Source organism: Benincasa hispida, chromosome 11, assembly GCF_027475165.1.
Source record: "Benincasa hispida cultivar pf3 chromosome 11, pf3_genome.v1.1, whole genome shotgun sequence".
NCBI lineage: Eukaryota > Viridiplantae > Streptophyta > Magnoliopsida > Cucurbitales > Cucurbitaceae > Benincasa > Benincasa hispida.
The window spans coordinates 17,043,432-17,060,669 of record NC_143488.1 but is presented as its reverse complement, the minus strand read 5'-3'; the positions used below and the strand labels follow the sequence as shown (position 1 = coordinate 17,060,669).

General features: G+C 31.2%; 1 protein-coding gene across 1 annotated transcript; it reads left to right on the top strand.

The window, feature by feature from the left end:
* Window positions 1-9,871: 9,871 nt before the first annotated feature.
* On the top strand, window positions 9,872-14,278 carry MGE1 (Co-chaperone GrpE family protein). Its single transcript, XM_039047495.2, has 6 exons — window positions 9,872-10,195; window positions 10,793-10,958; window positions 11,031-11,224; window positions 11,353-11,520; window positions 11,922-12,050; window positions 13,820-14,278. The coding sequence occupies exons 1-6, from the start codon at window positions 10,049-10,051 to the stop codon at window positions 13,934-13,936; spliced, it is 921 nt and encodes a 306-aa protein (XP_038903423.1). The 5' UTR covers window positions 9,872-10,048; the 3' UTR covers window positions 13,937-14,278.
* The last annotated feature ends 2,960 nt before the right edge of the window (window positions 14,279-17,238 follow it).

Here is a 17,238-nt window from a genome sequence, read left to right as displayed (position 1 = left end):
CTCATTCTCTTTAGATTACTCACTTTCTCTCACTCTCTTCTCATCTTTCGTGTGTGATTACTTTCTATCCACACATTTTCCCCTCTTCTTCTTCAAAAAATTGTAATAAATCTTCTTATTTTCCACATTTGTTCATCAAATTGTGAGGTTTGTACATTTACTCTACTAAATTTCTATTTTTAAAAAAGAATTATAAATTTTGTTCCTATTCTCATATTATCATATATTTTTTTTTATAGTTTTTATTGCTGTTTGGGAAACAAAGAACCAAAAATAGGTATACGTTCACTCAACTAAATTCATATTTTTTTAGTTAAAAAATAAGATAGATTCGTATTCTCATATTATTATATTTTTTTATAATTTTTGTTGTTGGATAACAAATAATAATAATAAAAGGTATTGTTATCACTTCGAGGAAAAAATAGATCCGCTATTGAATTTGTGAGTTTAATTTTTATTTTTATTTTTTGTTTTTAATACTTTTTTATATTTATATTATGCTAGATATACCATTTTAATTCCTTGTATATTGATGTTAGTGAAGGAACTCGTTTTTAAAGAGATCCTTGAGCGGAAGCGGATCGTCCAAATTCCATTTTGATTGAAAAACTAAATTCACAGTAAACATTCAACATATGCATTCAATAGTAAATTAGGATCGTTCAAATTCCATTTTGATTGAAAAACTAAATTCACAGTAAACATTCAACATATGCATTCAATAGTAAATTACAATATGCTTTTTATACAGAAAAAAGTTCTAGAGATATTAACTTTGAAGAACTTTTCTTCTTCGGAATCCTTTGAACGTTCACGAAACTCAAACTCGGCAACAAACCTGAAGACCTTCTTCAAGAATTTTACGAACCAAAACAGACACTAGCTTTGGTATACTCAGGGTGAGAGTCCAAGAGTGGTGGGCTCTGACTATTTTGGTTTGAAGGGTTTGTTTAGTTTGGAGGAGGAAGAAGATTGAAGAAGACAGAACATTTCTGTTCATACTATCATATATAAAACTTCAATCGTGTAGGTTCTCACTAAGTCAGTCTAAAGAAAAGAAACTAAATTCTTTTATTCCATTTGTCATAAAACCAATTAACCACCCACTAAGGTAGTTGGAAAGAAAAAAAGAATTATTATTTAAAGTAATAAAAATAATATAAATAAATATGATAACTAACTTATTATATCTTTTTTATATTAAACTATATGTTATATCAAATATAACACATAATCTGTAGCTTTAATATTGTATCATATACAATATAAACTATAGTTCCTTTTCTCTATTTTATGGCATTTAATATAAATCATATTTATATTAAATTTAATAACTATGAATCTCATTCATAGAAAATATATTTGAATCTCATTCAAATATTTATTTCCTCCAAATAAACTATAATGTATCAAATACATTATAACAATTATATCATATATAATTGAATCAATTTAATTATATCATATATAATTAAATTCTCTCTTATTAATTTGAACAATTCAAATTAACCAAAAAACTGATTCTCAACTAAATTCTTTTGAGCTACCAAGGGGACCTTATAGACTTGTAGCTTGAAATACGTAAATAATTAATTAAACTCTTAAATTACATTATCCACCATTCGTTAACTTTTGGGCACTTCACTAAAGACCGATAGCTGCACTTTTTATACTACAAATATATTTTTGTGTCCATTGGATATAACTAATCAACAGTACGATGACCCTTCACAAATTACTCATAAGTACAGTTGAACCAAATTACCATTTTGCCCCTTTAGTTACATCTAACTCTCTAAGTACCACTGATCCATTTAATGAACTAACCATAGTCCTACTATGACTAAACCCCTCTCAGGCAAGGAAAGAGTGTGGTGTCACATTGTTCAAGACGTAGAATCAGCCCCTAAGGGAACAATTTATCTACTTATCCCTACTTTAGGGAAAGAGTGAATTTCATCTTGTGTAGCTATATTCCTCGGCTCCCTAATCAGATGAATCCTTAAAATGGTAGGCTTGTTGAGTTGGCGATCTGACCATTCTCACCCATACAAATCAAAGGACTGCCCTCATGGACAAGAGTTCCCAACTCACTTAGGATTGAGGTCGTGTTACCTATAGTTATCCTAGTGAAATGAAGTCTCTATTATGAACGGTGTTATATAATGAGACTAAACATTTCGTGGTCCGATCTTATACAAACTTCTTTGTATGGAATATCCCCGCTTGCATGTCTAATACATGAATGATCAGGATCAAATCATTGGTAGCACTTTACAACAATTGTAACACCTACAAAGCGAGCCATACTCGTAGTGTCACCAGGATAAGGTACCCAACCTTATCCATATACTATAGATTATTTAGATTATCACTTAAACCTGATCCACCTGCATGTCTCCACATACATGTTTAAATTACAACGATAATCTTGGATGTTTTTATTGGTATGTGATTAATGCAACTAAAATATCACATATTTTATGGACAACGTGAATGAAAATATCATATATTATTAATCACATAAGAGTTTGTTCGTATAAAGTTTACAAACTATAGGACACTACGAGATTTAGGGCATCAATCCCAACAGTTAATAGTTTTTTAATATTATATATGTTGGCCTTTTACCCTTAACCTTAAATTAATTAATTAACTAATATTTTGATGATAAAAAACCTTCTTTTATTTATGATAATTCAAGTGTTTTGAAGTGTTTATTGCGTAGAGCTCGGAACAACGATTCCAACGCAATTTAAATCGCCCAAATCGGAGTTCAAACAAAAAAGATATAGGTAAAACAAGTTTAACGGAAAAATCTTGAGCTGGTGACGTGACATATTTTTTTCATCAAAGTGAACCAATTGAAAAGTGTAGCTTCGAGCATGGGAGGAATGACATATGATGGACTTTTGGTTTTCGGATTGGTTTAAAATGAAAATGATTTTTTTGAAAAAATGAATATAGTATTATTTTATGTTTGTGTTTAACGGCTAGTTGGACACATGATGAACTTTACTTTTTGTTGGGTTTTAAAAGAAAATGATTTAAATATATATATATATATTATAATATATTTGTGTCCAACGGTTAGTTGGTTTAAATCTCCACCATTCAATTTTCTTTTCCAAGATCCAACGACCCAAATTAAATGTGATTTCCAATAATTTTTCCTCTCTATTTAAACTCAACTTCTTCTCCAAATCATAATAACAATTACATATTTTTACAATCCTCAAAGCCACTATTGTAATTCTCTCAAAGCTCTCATTTTTTCTTTTCACCTTATTCTTGAGAGATTTATTGTATTACGAGGAATAATTTGTTGAGTACTACAATTTGTAAATCCACTATTTTAGAGAGTTTTTCTCATATTGTTCTTCATTTCTAAGTCTATTGTAAATGTTACTCTTGAACCCATAACAAGAGTATTATAACGATTTGATCCTCAACTATAGAAAAAATCGTGCTTATTTTTGCATTCGAAAAAAGAATGTTGTAGCGATTCAATTCTAAGTTGTGGAAAAGTCAAGTTTGTAGTGACATACCCAAGAGGAACTTGGAAAGTGAATATAGGTCAATTGTGTCGAACCACTATAAAATTTTCGGTGTTAATTTCTCTATCTCTCCTACTTTAATTTTGCAATTAATTAATTACAATATTTGTTCCTTAAATTAATTGCTTAATGTTTATTTAGGTTGGTTGAATTGATCTTTACATATCTCATACCAATCTTTTTATTAAAATCAAATTGAGTGCTTAAAAGTGTTGGTTTTATTTACTTGGCTATCTTGGATTGAATTTATTTGCATGAATTTATTGTTTAAATTATTTATTAGCGAAAAGTTGTTAATTTCTTTAGTTGGGCACATATTAGTAGAAAGTTTTAAATTAGTTTGATTAAATCTTATTCACCCCTCTAGAGTTGTCATATCAATCCTACAATTTATATATTGATGTTAGTAGATCTACCATGTTAATTTGTTTTAATAGTCGTTGAATTCAAGAATATTTATATATTGATATTACTAGTTTTTTCTTTGTAGTTTAATATTATTATTTACACTATGTTAGATTTAATACGTTAATATTTCCTTTTGCATTTTAAACAATATTAGATTTTGTTAATATTAGAAGTTTTTATACTTGGCTTTTCTTTAAAAGAAAAGTTAGTATTAGTGTTATTTTTTTTACTCCAATATTAGTTATTTGAATATTAGTTATTTTGTTAGTGTTAGGTTTTTAGGTTTAGAGTTCGTTTGAAGAAAATTTAGTATTAGAGTTTTAGACATTAGATTTTGTTTGTTTTTAATAAAAAATTCCTAATTGAATGAATTCTTTATACTATTTGACTTTTTTTTTTATTTAACTTTGATATTTATAGTTTAAAAGGTTTAGTATTTTTTTTTTTTGTTATTTAATATAAAATTATTAATTTGAGTGATTTTTTTTATATATACTTCATATGATATTTGATTTTTTTTAGTATTTAAGTTTCATGTTTAAAGTTTTTTAGTTAAAAAGTTTAGTATTTTTGTTTGTTTTTAATAAAAAATTAGTAATTTAAGTGATTTTTTTTTATATATATTTCTTATAATATTCGATTTTTTTTATTTAACTTTGATAGTATGAATATTATGTCAGTTGGCAAAAAGCTTAGTATTTCTTTGTTATTTAATACAAAATTATTAATGTGAGTCATTTATTTTTATATATTTCATTTTTTTGTTTGTATTTAAGTTTTATAATGAGTAATGTAATGTTTTGTCCTTTTTTTTTTTTTTTTTTGAAAATGACATATAAATGGTAGGGATGTCACTTGGTGTAGGTGTCAGATCAAATAGTTAGAAATAGTATATAGACATCCTAATCTAACACCACCGGGATAGTAAGGTTTATGTCATTATTCATAATGAATAAGCAATGAACTTGATGTTCTCAATTGCGATGTCACTTCCGAATTTAGTGCATTTATATGTTAGTGTGAGTAGGGTATGGTTGGATATAAACTTGAATGCATAACCCTTTAGTTGGTTTGAAGATCTGACTCAATGTATTGACCCGGACCCTGAATCAGTTGCACCAGCCTGTGATTATGAATATCTGGTGGCTAACAATCAATACATGAGTTTTATAATAGAAACAGACGATGAAATTGGCAGTTGGATTTTGATGGTCGTGAACATGAGTTACCTTAAGATACATTCAATTATTTGGATATGAATGTAATAGATAGCATTCGAGAACACGACCCAATTGTAGCCCTGTGGATGTTGACAATACCCAATTATATAAGGGGATGATTTGTCAAGACAAATCAATGCTACAACATGTGGTCAAGTGTTTTGCTATTAAGTGTCACGCACCATATGAGGTTGTGGAATCGACATTGACAATTTGGGCAATTAGGTATAAGAATTAGGAAAAAAAGTTGCAATTGGAGACTTCGTGCAACAAATAAAAAATCGCATGGCTTGTTTAAGATCACTAAGTATGTTGAGCAATATACATGTTTTTACTTAGAACTTAGTCAAAGCCATGCGTAGTTAGATTCTTTGATGATTGCACTGAGTTTTATGATATCATAAGATAAAAATTGTCCATCAGCGTGACACAACTGTAATCTGACATAAAAACAAAATCTGGATATCATATTCCTTACCATAGGGTGTGGGAGGACAAAAGAAAGACATTGGCTAAAATGTTAGGTGACTGGGATGAGTCATACATACCTAGGTGACTATATATGGTTAAGTATACCAATCCTAGAACGCATGTGGAGTGGAGAGTGAAAGAAATATCAACTGAAGGACATGTCATCTTTACTTATGTATTTTGGGCATTTGGTCCTTGTATAGAAGCTTTTAGTAGATGGCCGGTAGCCGGTGATTCAAATAGATGATACCCACTTGTATGGAATCCTCTTGCATTCGCCACTCATGGATATGGATCTTGAAACATTTGAGAGAAATTGTTATATACAAAGAGGTGTGTTTAATTTCGAATCGACATGTTGGCATTATCTCAATAGTGAACAGTCTAGAAAATGGTTGGTCATGACCAAAATGTCACCATCGATTCTGCTTACGATATATTGTCAGCAACTTCAACAAAAAAATACAAATTAAACACATTAAAGAATTATGTTTATCGTGTCGGATGTCAATTCAAAATTCAAAAATTTAATAAAGCCATTGAGGACATCAAAGGAATAAATCGGAGCTGTATGAGTTTTTTTTTTACAACATTGATATTGAGCAATAGACTTAAGCACACGATAGAAGGTTTAGATACGGGTGAATGATGACAATCTATCATCAATGAAGTCCTCAAAGAAGCTCGATTGAAATAACATTTTTCAAATGCATAAACTATTTTGAAAAAAAGAAAGAATAAATAAGAGTTGCTTTGGAACGTTGAGATAAATAGACCCAGTAATAATTTTTTATAGTAACCAACAATTTTTTTTCAAATATATTTGCAATACTAAGTGAGTAAATATTCAAGTACGCACATGTAAAAATTTTGGAATGGGCTGCAAGATCTAATAAACATGAAGCACACTCATACGATCGATATGAAGTATTTCATGTGAAAACTGGACGTCACAACCTCAATGCTAAAGGAGGAAGTGTTCAAATACTAAGGCTAAATGGGTCTGGGCGCTACTGTTCATATAACAAGTGGCAAGCTTTGACATTCATGCTCACATTTTATGGCGGTTTGTTCACGTTTTAACATGAACTATGGAGATTGTATTGAGGAATACTATAAACTGCCAATGTACGCTGTATACTACTCTCCTCAACTTAAACCTATACTGCATGTAGATTACTGAATCACGCACCATAATATACTTGTCTTACATGCTGACCCATCGTTGTTGAGAAAACCTGGTAAACCAAAGAGTTCACGATAGCATAATGAGATGGATTGGATAAAACCAAACACTCAAGTACGTTGTGGGTTTTGTAACCAGTTAGGTCATAATCGAAGGATGTCCTTCATTACAAAGACAAGCTTTAGACAGTTAGAGATTTTTATTGTTAATATTTTTATCTTGTAATTAATTATTTTTTTGTGTAATTAACGTTTTTATTGTGTGATTATTTTTTTATTGTGTAAATAATATTGTGCAATTAATATTTTTATTGTAATTTATTAAGTTGTACATGATTTTTATGTTTTATTTGAGAAATAAATATTTTTTTTTCTTTTAAATCATGACTTTAAACCTTGGACCGATTGGTCCTGATGTTCTATACAATCAATCTATTCATCGATCATCAATTGTATGGGAAGATCGTACCACAGGCAAGTTATACTGTAGACTTCGGGAGGTAGTTTTTCATCGCACTATCACACTCCAGCTAGAATACGGCCATTAAATTGTACATTCAAAATTAATGGAGTGGCCACCTTGGGACTCATTCAGCTAGATTGGCATTTCATCACTGCACTATTTGAGAGAAGGAGGCATGAGACGCGTACATTTCAATCTCTATGGTGCGGGACGGTATCCTTGGGGTGGAGCATGTTTAGCATGGTTGTATAGACAACTATGCAAAAAAACAAAACCTGACATTCGTGAAATCGTTGGTCCTCTGATACTTTTGCAATTATGAACTTGAGAATGATTTCAAATAATGGCTCCACAACTCCAACATGTCAATGATACACAATTAGCTGGACAAACTTACGGTTCTCGGTATATTATTTTAATTCAATTTAATTTAACAATTATTTTTGTATGATTGATCTAGTTAATTTAAAATCTAAAATATTAATTTTAATAATATAGGTGGAAAGAAAATTTTTGTGTAACTAGGTCAAGTAAACATGTAGTTAGCTAGTATAGATACTGATTTACTTCAACTTGATCATATACATTAATATTGAACCCCATTGATTTTTTTTTATACATATTTTTAATGTATTTTTCTTTAATTTTTTTAATATAATATTCTATGTTTCAGATTATTTGGGAGTCTTACAAAGTTGTTACAGACACTTTACCCAATTTCTGTACAAGTCTCTCATATGTTTTCACATTGGTGAGTGGCATCTTCCTGATAATCAAATAATTTGGTTTCCAGTAGGATGTTCCATCGCCTTGTAATACTAAACCTACTGCATGACATCGACCCAAGACCGGAGATTGGTATGAAAAAGTTGCACATTTGGCAGTGCAATGACACTATCGTGCAATGCTTGTTGCAATGGGGGTTTCAATTAGGCAATTTGATAGGGATGCAACTCAAAATTACATCAATTGGTACAGTAATATTACAATACACTACGTTACTCGTCTGGGAGCAACTGTGGGTTATCTTGTACATAATTAAATATTGTCTTATTATTTTTAATTTAAATTTATTTTAAATATTGTCTAATTGTTTTATAATTCACAAAAATCGAGCAACAATAGTATTTGTGATGTTGTAAATGATCAAAACCAGGTTCTTGTTATATGCACTAATAACTAGAACTATATGAAGGAGATACATTATATGTACGATATACCTATTGCTCCTCCACCCGTTCCTAGACGTAGGGGACCTACTCGAGAGAAGAAGATGAGTTTGATGAGGTCACCCACAACATGGAAGAATTGCCTCCTATGACGTAGACGCATAGCCAGACTGGTTATGTTCGTTTGATGATGGTGATGCTAGCATTTGGTTTGAGATATTATGATTCAGAGGTCGGTTTATCATCTTCATACATGCATGGACATGGACGCAACTGTGGAGAGCATAATACATATTTATACTATGAATTGCCTACTAAGGTACCAGAGCCACCAAAGCAACATCAAAAGAAACCAAAGCAACATCAAGAGGAATCAGAGCAACATAGAGTTTAAAGTCGACGACAACAACCAGTTCGAAATCGACGACGTCCGTCTTGTGGGACATATTGATTTTTTTATTATTATTTTTAAATGAATGAGATGCATTAAATTGTTGTATTGATATGAGCATTTTAATTTACATTTTATTATTTTTCAATTATGAACTATAGTTATAATATGAAAGAAAAAATGATTGAGAATTTGTTCTTTCCTATGATGTCTCTTAAAGTTAATATGTAAGGATGTAAATTTTATTTATTATTAAGAAATACAAGAACCCCCTTAAAGAAGGTAAATGAATATAAGTGCATAGAGTTTTTTAAACGTGGTAAAAGAATAATAGAATTTTCTTTTTTTAAAAAAAGAGGGTCGAGTGTTTACTCGACATACATACAATTTTTTTAAAAAACCATACAAGTCAAATCGAAAAAACTACCATATTTCTCTAATTATTTTGAAAATTACAATATTTCACTAAATACTTTTAAAACTTACAATATTCATCCAATTTTCCCAGTAATAGACATCATATAAATTAAGCATATGCAAATAATTATAGATAACACATCAAAATATCAAAATTGTCCGTGATAGGCTTCTATCATATATCACTTTATCATTATCAAATTTTCTTGAGGTTGAAACTACATCATTCTTACAAACATTTCCTTAAGTTGTGTTAGATTTGATTGATATTATTTTGAGTTAGGTGGAAAAAATTTTGGGTGCAAATAGGTATCGTTCAGGTAATTGTCCAATAAAATTTTATCATGTGATAATTTAAAAAATGTAAATTAATTTTATTTTTACGATCTATAGAAGGAAGGATGCATAAGATTAGGCATAGTTAATTATTGTCCTATTTACAACTGCTTCAAATAAAACATTGATCTTCGAAAACATCTAGTTAGTGGTTGAAATTCTTCAACCCATTTGAACTTTTTTTAAAAAAAAAAAAAAACCTTGAATCAATGACCTCTTCCTCAAGCAACTACCACGACGTCGTTTAGTAAGACACAAGTGAAGGGGCAGTTTCGTCAATTCGATCTTAAGCCACCGCAAAACCCTTGTTCTTGTTCTGACTCGTGTGTTCTTCTCCTCATCAACCACATTCTTCTCTTCATTTCTTTCCCTGAAAAAGCTTAATCCGATCTTCCTTTCCTGTTTTTGTTTCACCTTCATTGTTAGCTATGTTCGTCACGAAGCTTTTCTCACGCTCCTCCCGCAGCATTTTCCGCAGCTCGCTGCTCTCGTCGGCCTCTCAATCCGATAAAACCATTCACTTGCCAATTCTCACGAATCGCTTACACTATCTTGCTAATGAATCAACCAACAAGGTTCGATTTAAATACCTTCTAGTTACTCGGTTTTGTTTTCTGCTACGAGGGTTTAGCTAGGGTTTTGGGGTTTTCTCAATTTTTTTGTTTTCTGCTACGAGGGTTTAGCTAGGGTTTTGGGGTTTTCTCAAATCTTTTGTTTTCTGCTACGTGTGTTTGGCTAGGGTTTTGGGGTTTTCTCAAATCTTCCAACGACGACTGCAACGTAGTAATTCGAGTTCCTTCCATTTTTATGAAGTTTATATGGTTTCAGTCGCGTTTTGTTATTATTTTCTGTTATTATATGCATTTTGGACGCCCCTCCATCTTAGTTCTGTTGCTGGGTGTCTTGGATTTGTTATTATTTATGAACTTTGGTGCATTTTAATCTATGTTCTTTAATTTGAGAGCGTTTAAATGTTATGCAGCTTGGAACTAGTTTACCCTTGTTCTCATTTTTTTCCCCTTTTATTATTAGGAGATCATTGGGATTTATTGCTTAGTTTTTTTTGGTTACTTCTTTGGTTTCTTGTATATCACAAATTATAGGACGTTATATTCTACAACTTCCATTATTCATTGGTGTAATGTGCCTAGTTCGATTGTTTTTCTGTTCAGAAATCAGCGTTGCATCATTCATTTTTCCTTCAAAAATTTGGATTATCAACATCTCCATCCCCTGAGACTTCTAATAAGGAAAATGGCAATACAGTACCAAGTAATGGTGGCTCTACAACTGATGCAGAGCCAAAGGCTGAAACTAACGGACAAACTCAAGAATCAGGTTTAATATCCGGATGTTGATTTTTAATGCCTGCCTTTAATGGAGTAGTTACAACTCTGATTTCTCTTTCAGATATTGAGAGCGATGACAATCTTACCATGGATGATCTGGTGAAAGTTGTAGCGGAGAAGGAAGAGCTTTTGAAGTTAAAGCACAGAGAGATTGAACAAATGCAAGATAAAGTTGTTCGCACTTATGCAGAGATGGAGAATGTGATGGCTAGGACAAGGCGTGAAGCTGAGAATTCAAAGAAGTTTGCTATACAGGTTTTATTTTATATTTGGCCTATTTCTGGTCTTTGATATTTGTTATCATGTCGCAATGACATGGGGGAAGAAATTAATGTTCACTTGCAAAACTCTCTCCTGACATCAATCATTTATATGTATTTTAGAACTTTGCAAAGAGTTTACTGGACGTTGCAGACAATCTAGGACGAGCTTCATCAGTAGTCAAGGAAAGTTTTTCAAAGATTGATTCAACTAAGGACTCTGCAGGGGCAGTACCCTTATTGAAAACCCTTCTTGAAGGTGTTGAAATGACCGAGAAACAGCTGTCTGAGGTAAAGTATCTCATGTAAAATTTTTCTTGAGGTTTGCAGTTAATTTGAATCTATTTTCATTATAATAATAATTGGATGATTTAAGTGGTCAAGTTCCTTGAATTTGATGAAAGAACTAATGTCCATTAATTTAGGATGTTGGCATGCCATGTATTTTGTAATTCAATTTCTAAGTTATAGAGTCTGATCATAGAATAAAAATGGTGAGAATTTTGATTATCAGTCAAACTCATAAGTTATATGAGAAGAATCAGCCAATTGAAACCATCTGCTATGCCATAAACTTAAAATTTTAAATGTAATTAAACATGGTAAAATAGGTTACTGGGTATCTCCATCTAATTTGACTCTTCGTGGCACTCGTGTGGTAATGACGTTCCACTAAATTTTGTTGCTTGCAGGTGTTAAAGAAGTTTGGTGTGGAAATATTTGATCCTACAAATGAGCCATTTGATCCACATAGGCACAATGCAGTTTTTCAAGTACCAGATGGTTCTAAGCCTCCTGGTACCGTTGCAATTGTATTAAAGGTATGTCTCACGGTCATGATCATTGTTTTCTGTCTGGTTCCTGCCTTTTACCATTATTATATTTCAAATTCTTCATATGCCTTTAATTTGCATATGAAGTTTGTATGACGACAAATTGTAGGTTAGACAAAGTTTACATTTACAACGGTAATTAAAATGGGAATTTTGTGAACCTTTTCTTTGACCAATTAATTTCTCTTGAGAGCCGTCAGCTTCCCGTTCTTGTTGTAGCACTAGCACAACTCAAGAGAATTGGTTGTAACTTGTAAGTTGTCTAAAGATGATCGTTTCGTATACATTTAGATGTTGATAAAACAATCCTAGGATATATTCATAGTAAATATGGATGTCTTTCTATGTTTCTACAATTTTGTGAACTTGGTGTAAATTATAAATGTTCATTATTATTATTTTTATTTTGGTAATCATTATGATGCGTGGAAATAAGTATGTAGCCTGAGAATACTGTCTTAAAAGTTTAGATTTTAGTAGCTCGTGGGTTGTTTGATATGTAGCCTTGTATTTTCAAAGTGGTTAGTGCACTGAAGTGCAAAAATAGGTGAGGTTTCTTTAGTGAACAGCTGAAATGTATAAAGAATTTTTTATATTAGAGAAAATATAATATTATGAATGATAGGATTATGATCCTTAGTGGTTTATTTGGTTCATGTCTCTTTATAATTTGAGCTTTGCTCTTTTCATGTAAAAAAACAATCAACGATAGGATTATGAAACATCTAAGAAACTAATGTTTTATAGGAGATTGTTCTGAGAAATTAAGGTATCTGGAGCATTCTTAATTCTTCCATAAGAGGATGGCCTTCATTTGATTAGCTTGTTTCCAAGGGGTGAAATTAGATAACGAAATGACATTGTCATTTAATCTATTGCTCTCAAATTCATTATTGAGCTTGTGGCCCCTACACTAGGAGTGCTGCTCAAGCGAACAAGACTGGGTCTTTCATCAAATGAGAGTAATTTCTTAAAGAAATAGGTTAAAAATTCTTAGTGGCCCTCATCTGCGATATTAGTATCAGATGAACAAATCCCCCATTGTACCACCTAAATCCAAGCATTATAGCCAGAATAAATCGTGAGTGATATTAAAATAAGAGATCAAGATAAGAACTGCACGTCCTTAATTTAATCAACATCACTAGGATTGAAAAAAATAAAAACGCTTCAAAACCCAAAAAAGAATAACATTTAGAAAAGAGAATTAAAACCAGAGTTATAATGGGGGGGGCGGGCGGCGCTCAATACCAGAGTTATAACTGAATATGATTATTGATTTTTTGGTCAATGATTACTAAATTAGTCCGGATATAATATAATGAATATTTTAAAATATCAAGTTCAAAGTAAAACTTCAATCGGATACATCTCTAACTGGGTTATACACACACACACATGTATGTGTGTATTCTAGTCGATGAGAGGACGACCCTGTGGGTAACTGTATCATAAAATAATAATAATAATTAAAAAAATTGATATAGGATATCCACTAGCCTCTGTCAGGTTTTCGGCTATGTTTCATGTGCAAAGTTTGTTTTTTCTAAACAAACACATTACCTAAATGCTAAGCCGGGTAGCATGAGCTTGTTACCCTAGCAGGGGCAAATTCAAACACAATAACTAAACATGAAAACAGTATACGTGCATCTGTATCTATCGTGTTGAAGCAGAGCCAATGTTAGAACTTGCACTAAAGCTAAGCTATGATAATTGCAAAGGCCTAACTGTTATTTTGTTGTTTATGTCTATAGAAAGGATACATGCTTTATGAGCGAGTACTTCGACCTGCCGAAGTTGGTGTTACGACAGCCATGGAGAATGAGGACGATGCAACTGATGACGCAACCAAGAAGGGATCTCAAGGTTGAAGGGTGGGTTGGATGGATGGAGATGGTTTCCTCTAAAAAAAAAAAGTTTTGCTATACGGGAATGTTCTTTGGAAGAGAAGATATCTAATCTGGACTTGTTAATATGCACAGGGAAAGAGAAACAATTCATTGCTGGGATAAAATTTGATTTTGTTATGTATTTAGAGAGAGATATGAGAGTATTTTCCATGATTTCCTGTCAGCTCCAATTCAGAATATATATTTTGATACCATAAGCCTTTATGAGTAAACACTTTCGTTGAGGCATTTTTTCTTGTTGAAAAGTTAACAAAGGGCTTTCCGTCAAGGATGAACCAAATATAAATAGATGTTACTCGAGTACCCTTTTTATTTTTATTTTTATTTTTAATATTTTTAAAAATTAATTTCAGTTCGTATTAATCATTTAATTATTTATGAAATATTGTCTTCTCTTTTAATCATTTAATTTAACTAACTAACTAATTAATATATTATGTTTTATTTATTTTCATATCTATTTATTTTATTATATAATTATTATATTATATTTTCTTCATATTCATGTTCTCGTTGTGCTCTTTAAATTTACAACATGTTATTGACATGAATTCCTATTGTTTTCCTTGTTAAAGGTAGATCTTAAAAGTGTATTGGTTTTTTCTTTTTCGTTATAATTAATAAATTTAATGTTATTTTACATATTTAATATTTATTAATTTTCTAATATAAATACAATATTTTATGATAGTGTTGTCACGAAAAATCTTACCAAATTAAAATGTCACTCTTGTTATTAATGACAATCATTATTTGTCATGGGTGCTTGATGTCGCAATATACATAAAAATATGATTATTAAATTATGGATGTATTTAAGGCTCCAAAATTTTAAATCAATATACTAAAGAAGACATTTTTTTACATTTCGAATATGCTCATGTAATAGTAATATCGAAAGAAATATTTTAAAAGTATTCTACACTCATATGATGTCTTCTCGTGGCTGAATAAAATAACGAGTTATTGATTTAAAAAAAAAATATGAATCTCAGCCAACTAGAGCAACAACATTCTCTGAAGTGAATGTTGTAAATTTTAATAATCGTTGATGATAAATCATGAACCTTGACCAACCAGGATAACACCATTCCCTGAAGTGAATGTTGTGAATTTTAATAATAATCGTGGTCGAGATCGTGGTCATGGTCTAGGTCGTGACTGTGATAGAGAAAGAAATAATTACTATTTTCGTTGTGATCGTTCTAATGATTCAAATTTCAAAAGAACCACACAAAATGATAATCACAGAGGAAAAACTCCACAAGATAAGAGTTCAAAATGTGTTGAAAATAAACGGTTACGATGCGGAATTACTGGGCATTGGTCACGTATACGTCAAAACAAGGAAAAAAAGAAAAATGTGGAAGCAAATTTTGCATCCCAGAATAATGACATATTTGACTGATCTCATATGACAAATTTGGATGTAACTGACTTCTTTGTGTCTCCTGAAAAGAAAATCGGTAGAATTGATGGAACAACAAGTGTTTCCTTTGATTTTGAAAATATCTAAACTTAATATTGTTTTTTTTTATTCATCTCCATGCTTTTTTCTTCTCTTAGTAGATGTTAACCTTTATATATTCCAAATGTTATTTTTCTTATTGTAATTATTTTCTTTTAATGAAGAAATCTAGATCATTTTAATATATTGGGTGACTAAAAAATGAGTAAAGAAGATCTATGTCTGGCAGACAGTTGAACTACACATACAATACTTACAAATAAAAAATATTTTTCCAAACTGACAATGCTAGAAGCAAAAGTCAATACAATATCAGTTCTACAAACCTAATTGAAGAGTTTGGAAAAGAAAATATTATTTTTTCTAGAGGAATAAAATTTACAATTGACAATGCATTATTCTCTAGTCAATCAAAGAGAAATCTACTTAGTTTTAAAGATATATATTGCAATGATTATCATATTGAGACTGATATTAAGAATAATTATGGAGTATCTTTATATCATATCTACTATCTCAAATGAAAAACGCATATTAGAAGAGTTGTCTGTTTTATCTTCTGAATTATATTACACTCATATACAAGTAATTGAAACATATGCAACAATGAACCTGAAGTTCATGAATCCAGACATATTTACAATTTGGCATGATGGATCAGGTAATCCAGGATCTATAATGATGAGAAGAATTATTGAGAATTCAAATGGACACCCATTGAAGAGTAAGAAGATTCTTCAATCTAATGAATTATCATGTGATGCTTGCTCTCAAGGAAAATTGATAATTAGACAATCACCAGCTAAAGCGGGGAATGAATCACCTGCATTTTAGAAACGAATTAATGATGATATATGTATACTTATTAACCCACCAGATGGACCATTTAGATATTTTATGGTATTATATGTTTCAGTTGTTGGGTTTTATGTCCTAAAACTCGTAGATAGTGAATGTAATCAAATGGCTGTCATTAATAAATAGTTATTTTTTTTTAATTAATAAGTGTTATTGATGTTTTATTTAATTTTGTCTTATTAACCCTAAAATCCAATAAACTAACATCCTAAGATGTCTTATGAGTCTTGAACTGTATGTTGAGACATATAGAGATCAATGTTTAAGATACAACCTGAAGGGTCTATAGTATAAAGATAAGGTTGGGTATCTTATCCTGATAATGGATATGGCCCACTTTATATTTAATACAAACGCAGTGATCCAACGCGTTCGTGTAGGAGATACGCGAGTGGGGGTATCTTGTGCAATAAGTTTGCACAAGACCAGATCGTAAAATAGTAAATCACTAGATGTAACTCTATTGACTAGTTAGGTTTCTATTTCAATAGGATGACCTAGACAACTTAGTCTCACTTCTGAGTATATTATGAACTCCTGTTCATGAGGGATTGTCCTTTGATTTGTATGGGTGAGAGTAGCCAGTTCGTCGACTCAATATGTCTACCATTTTTGGGATAAGACCGAGTGGGTAGCTGAGAACATAATCATACAAGATGGATTTCACTCCTTCCCCACTTTAGGGTAAGTAGATGAGTGTTCCTTTAAGTAGTGTCTACAGGATTTAAACAAAGGCCCTACCCTCTCACTAGCCCGAAAGGGGTTTCTGTTTAATGGTTAGACCATAAACAGGTTGTTCATTAGAGGAACAGTGGTACTTAAGGATGTAGAGGTAACCTAGGAGTAAAATGGTAATTTGACCCAGTTGGTGTTACGAACACTCATGAAGGACTAACCTTCTGTTATTGGTCTATATCCATGGACACAAAAGCATATA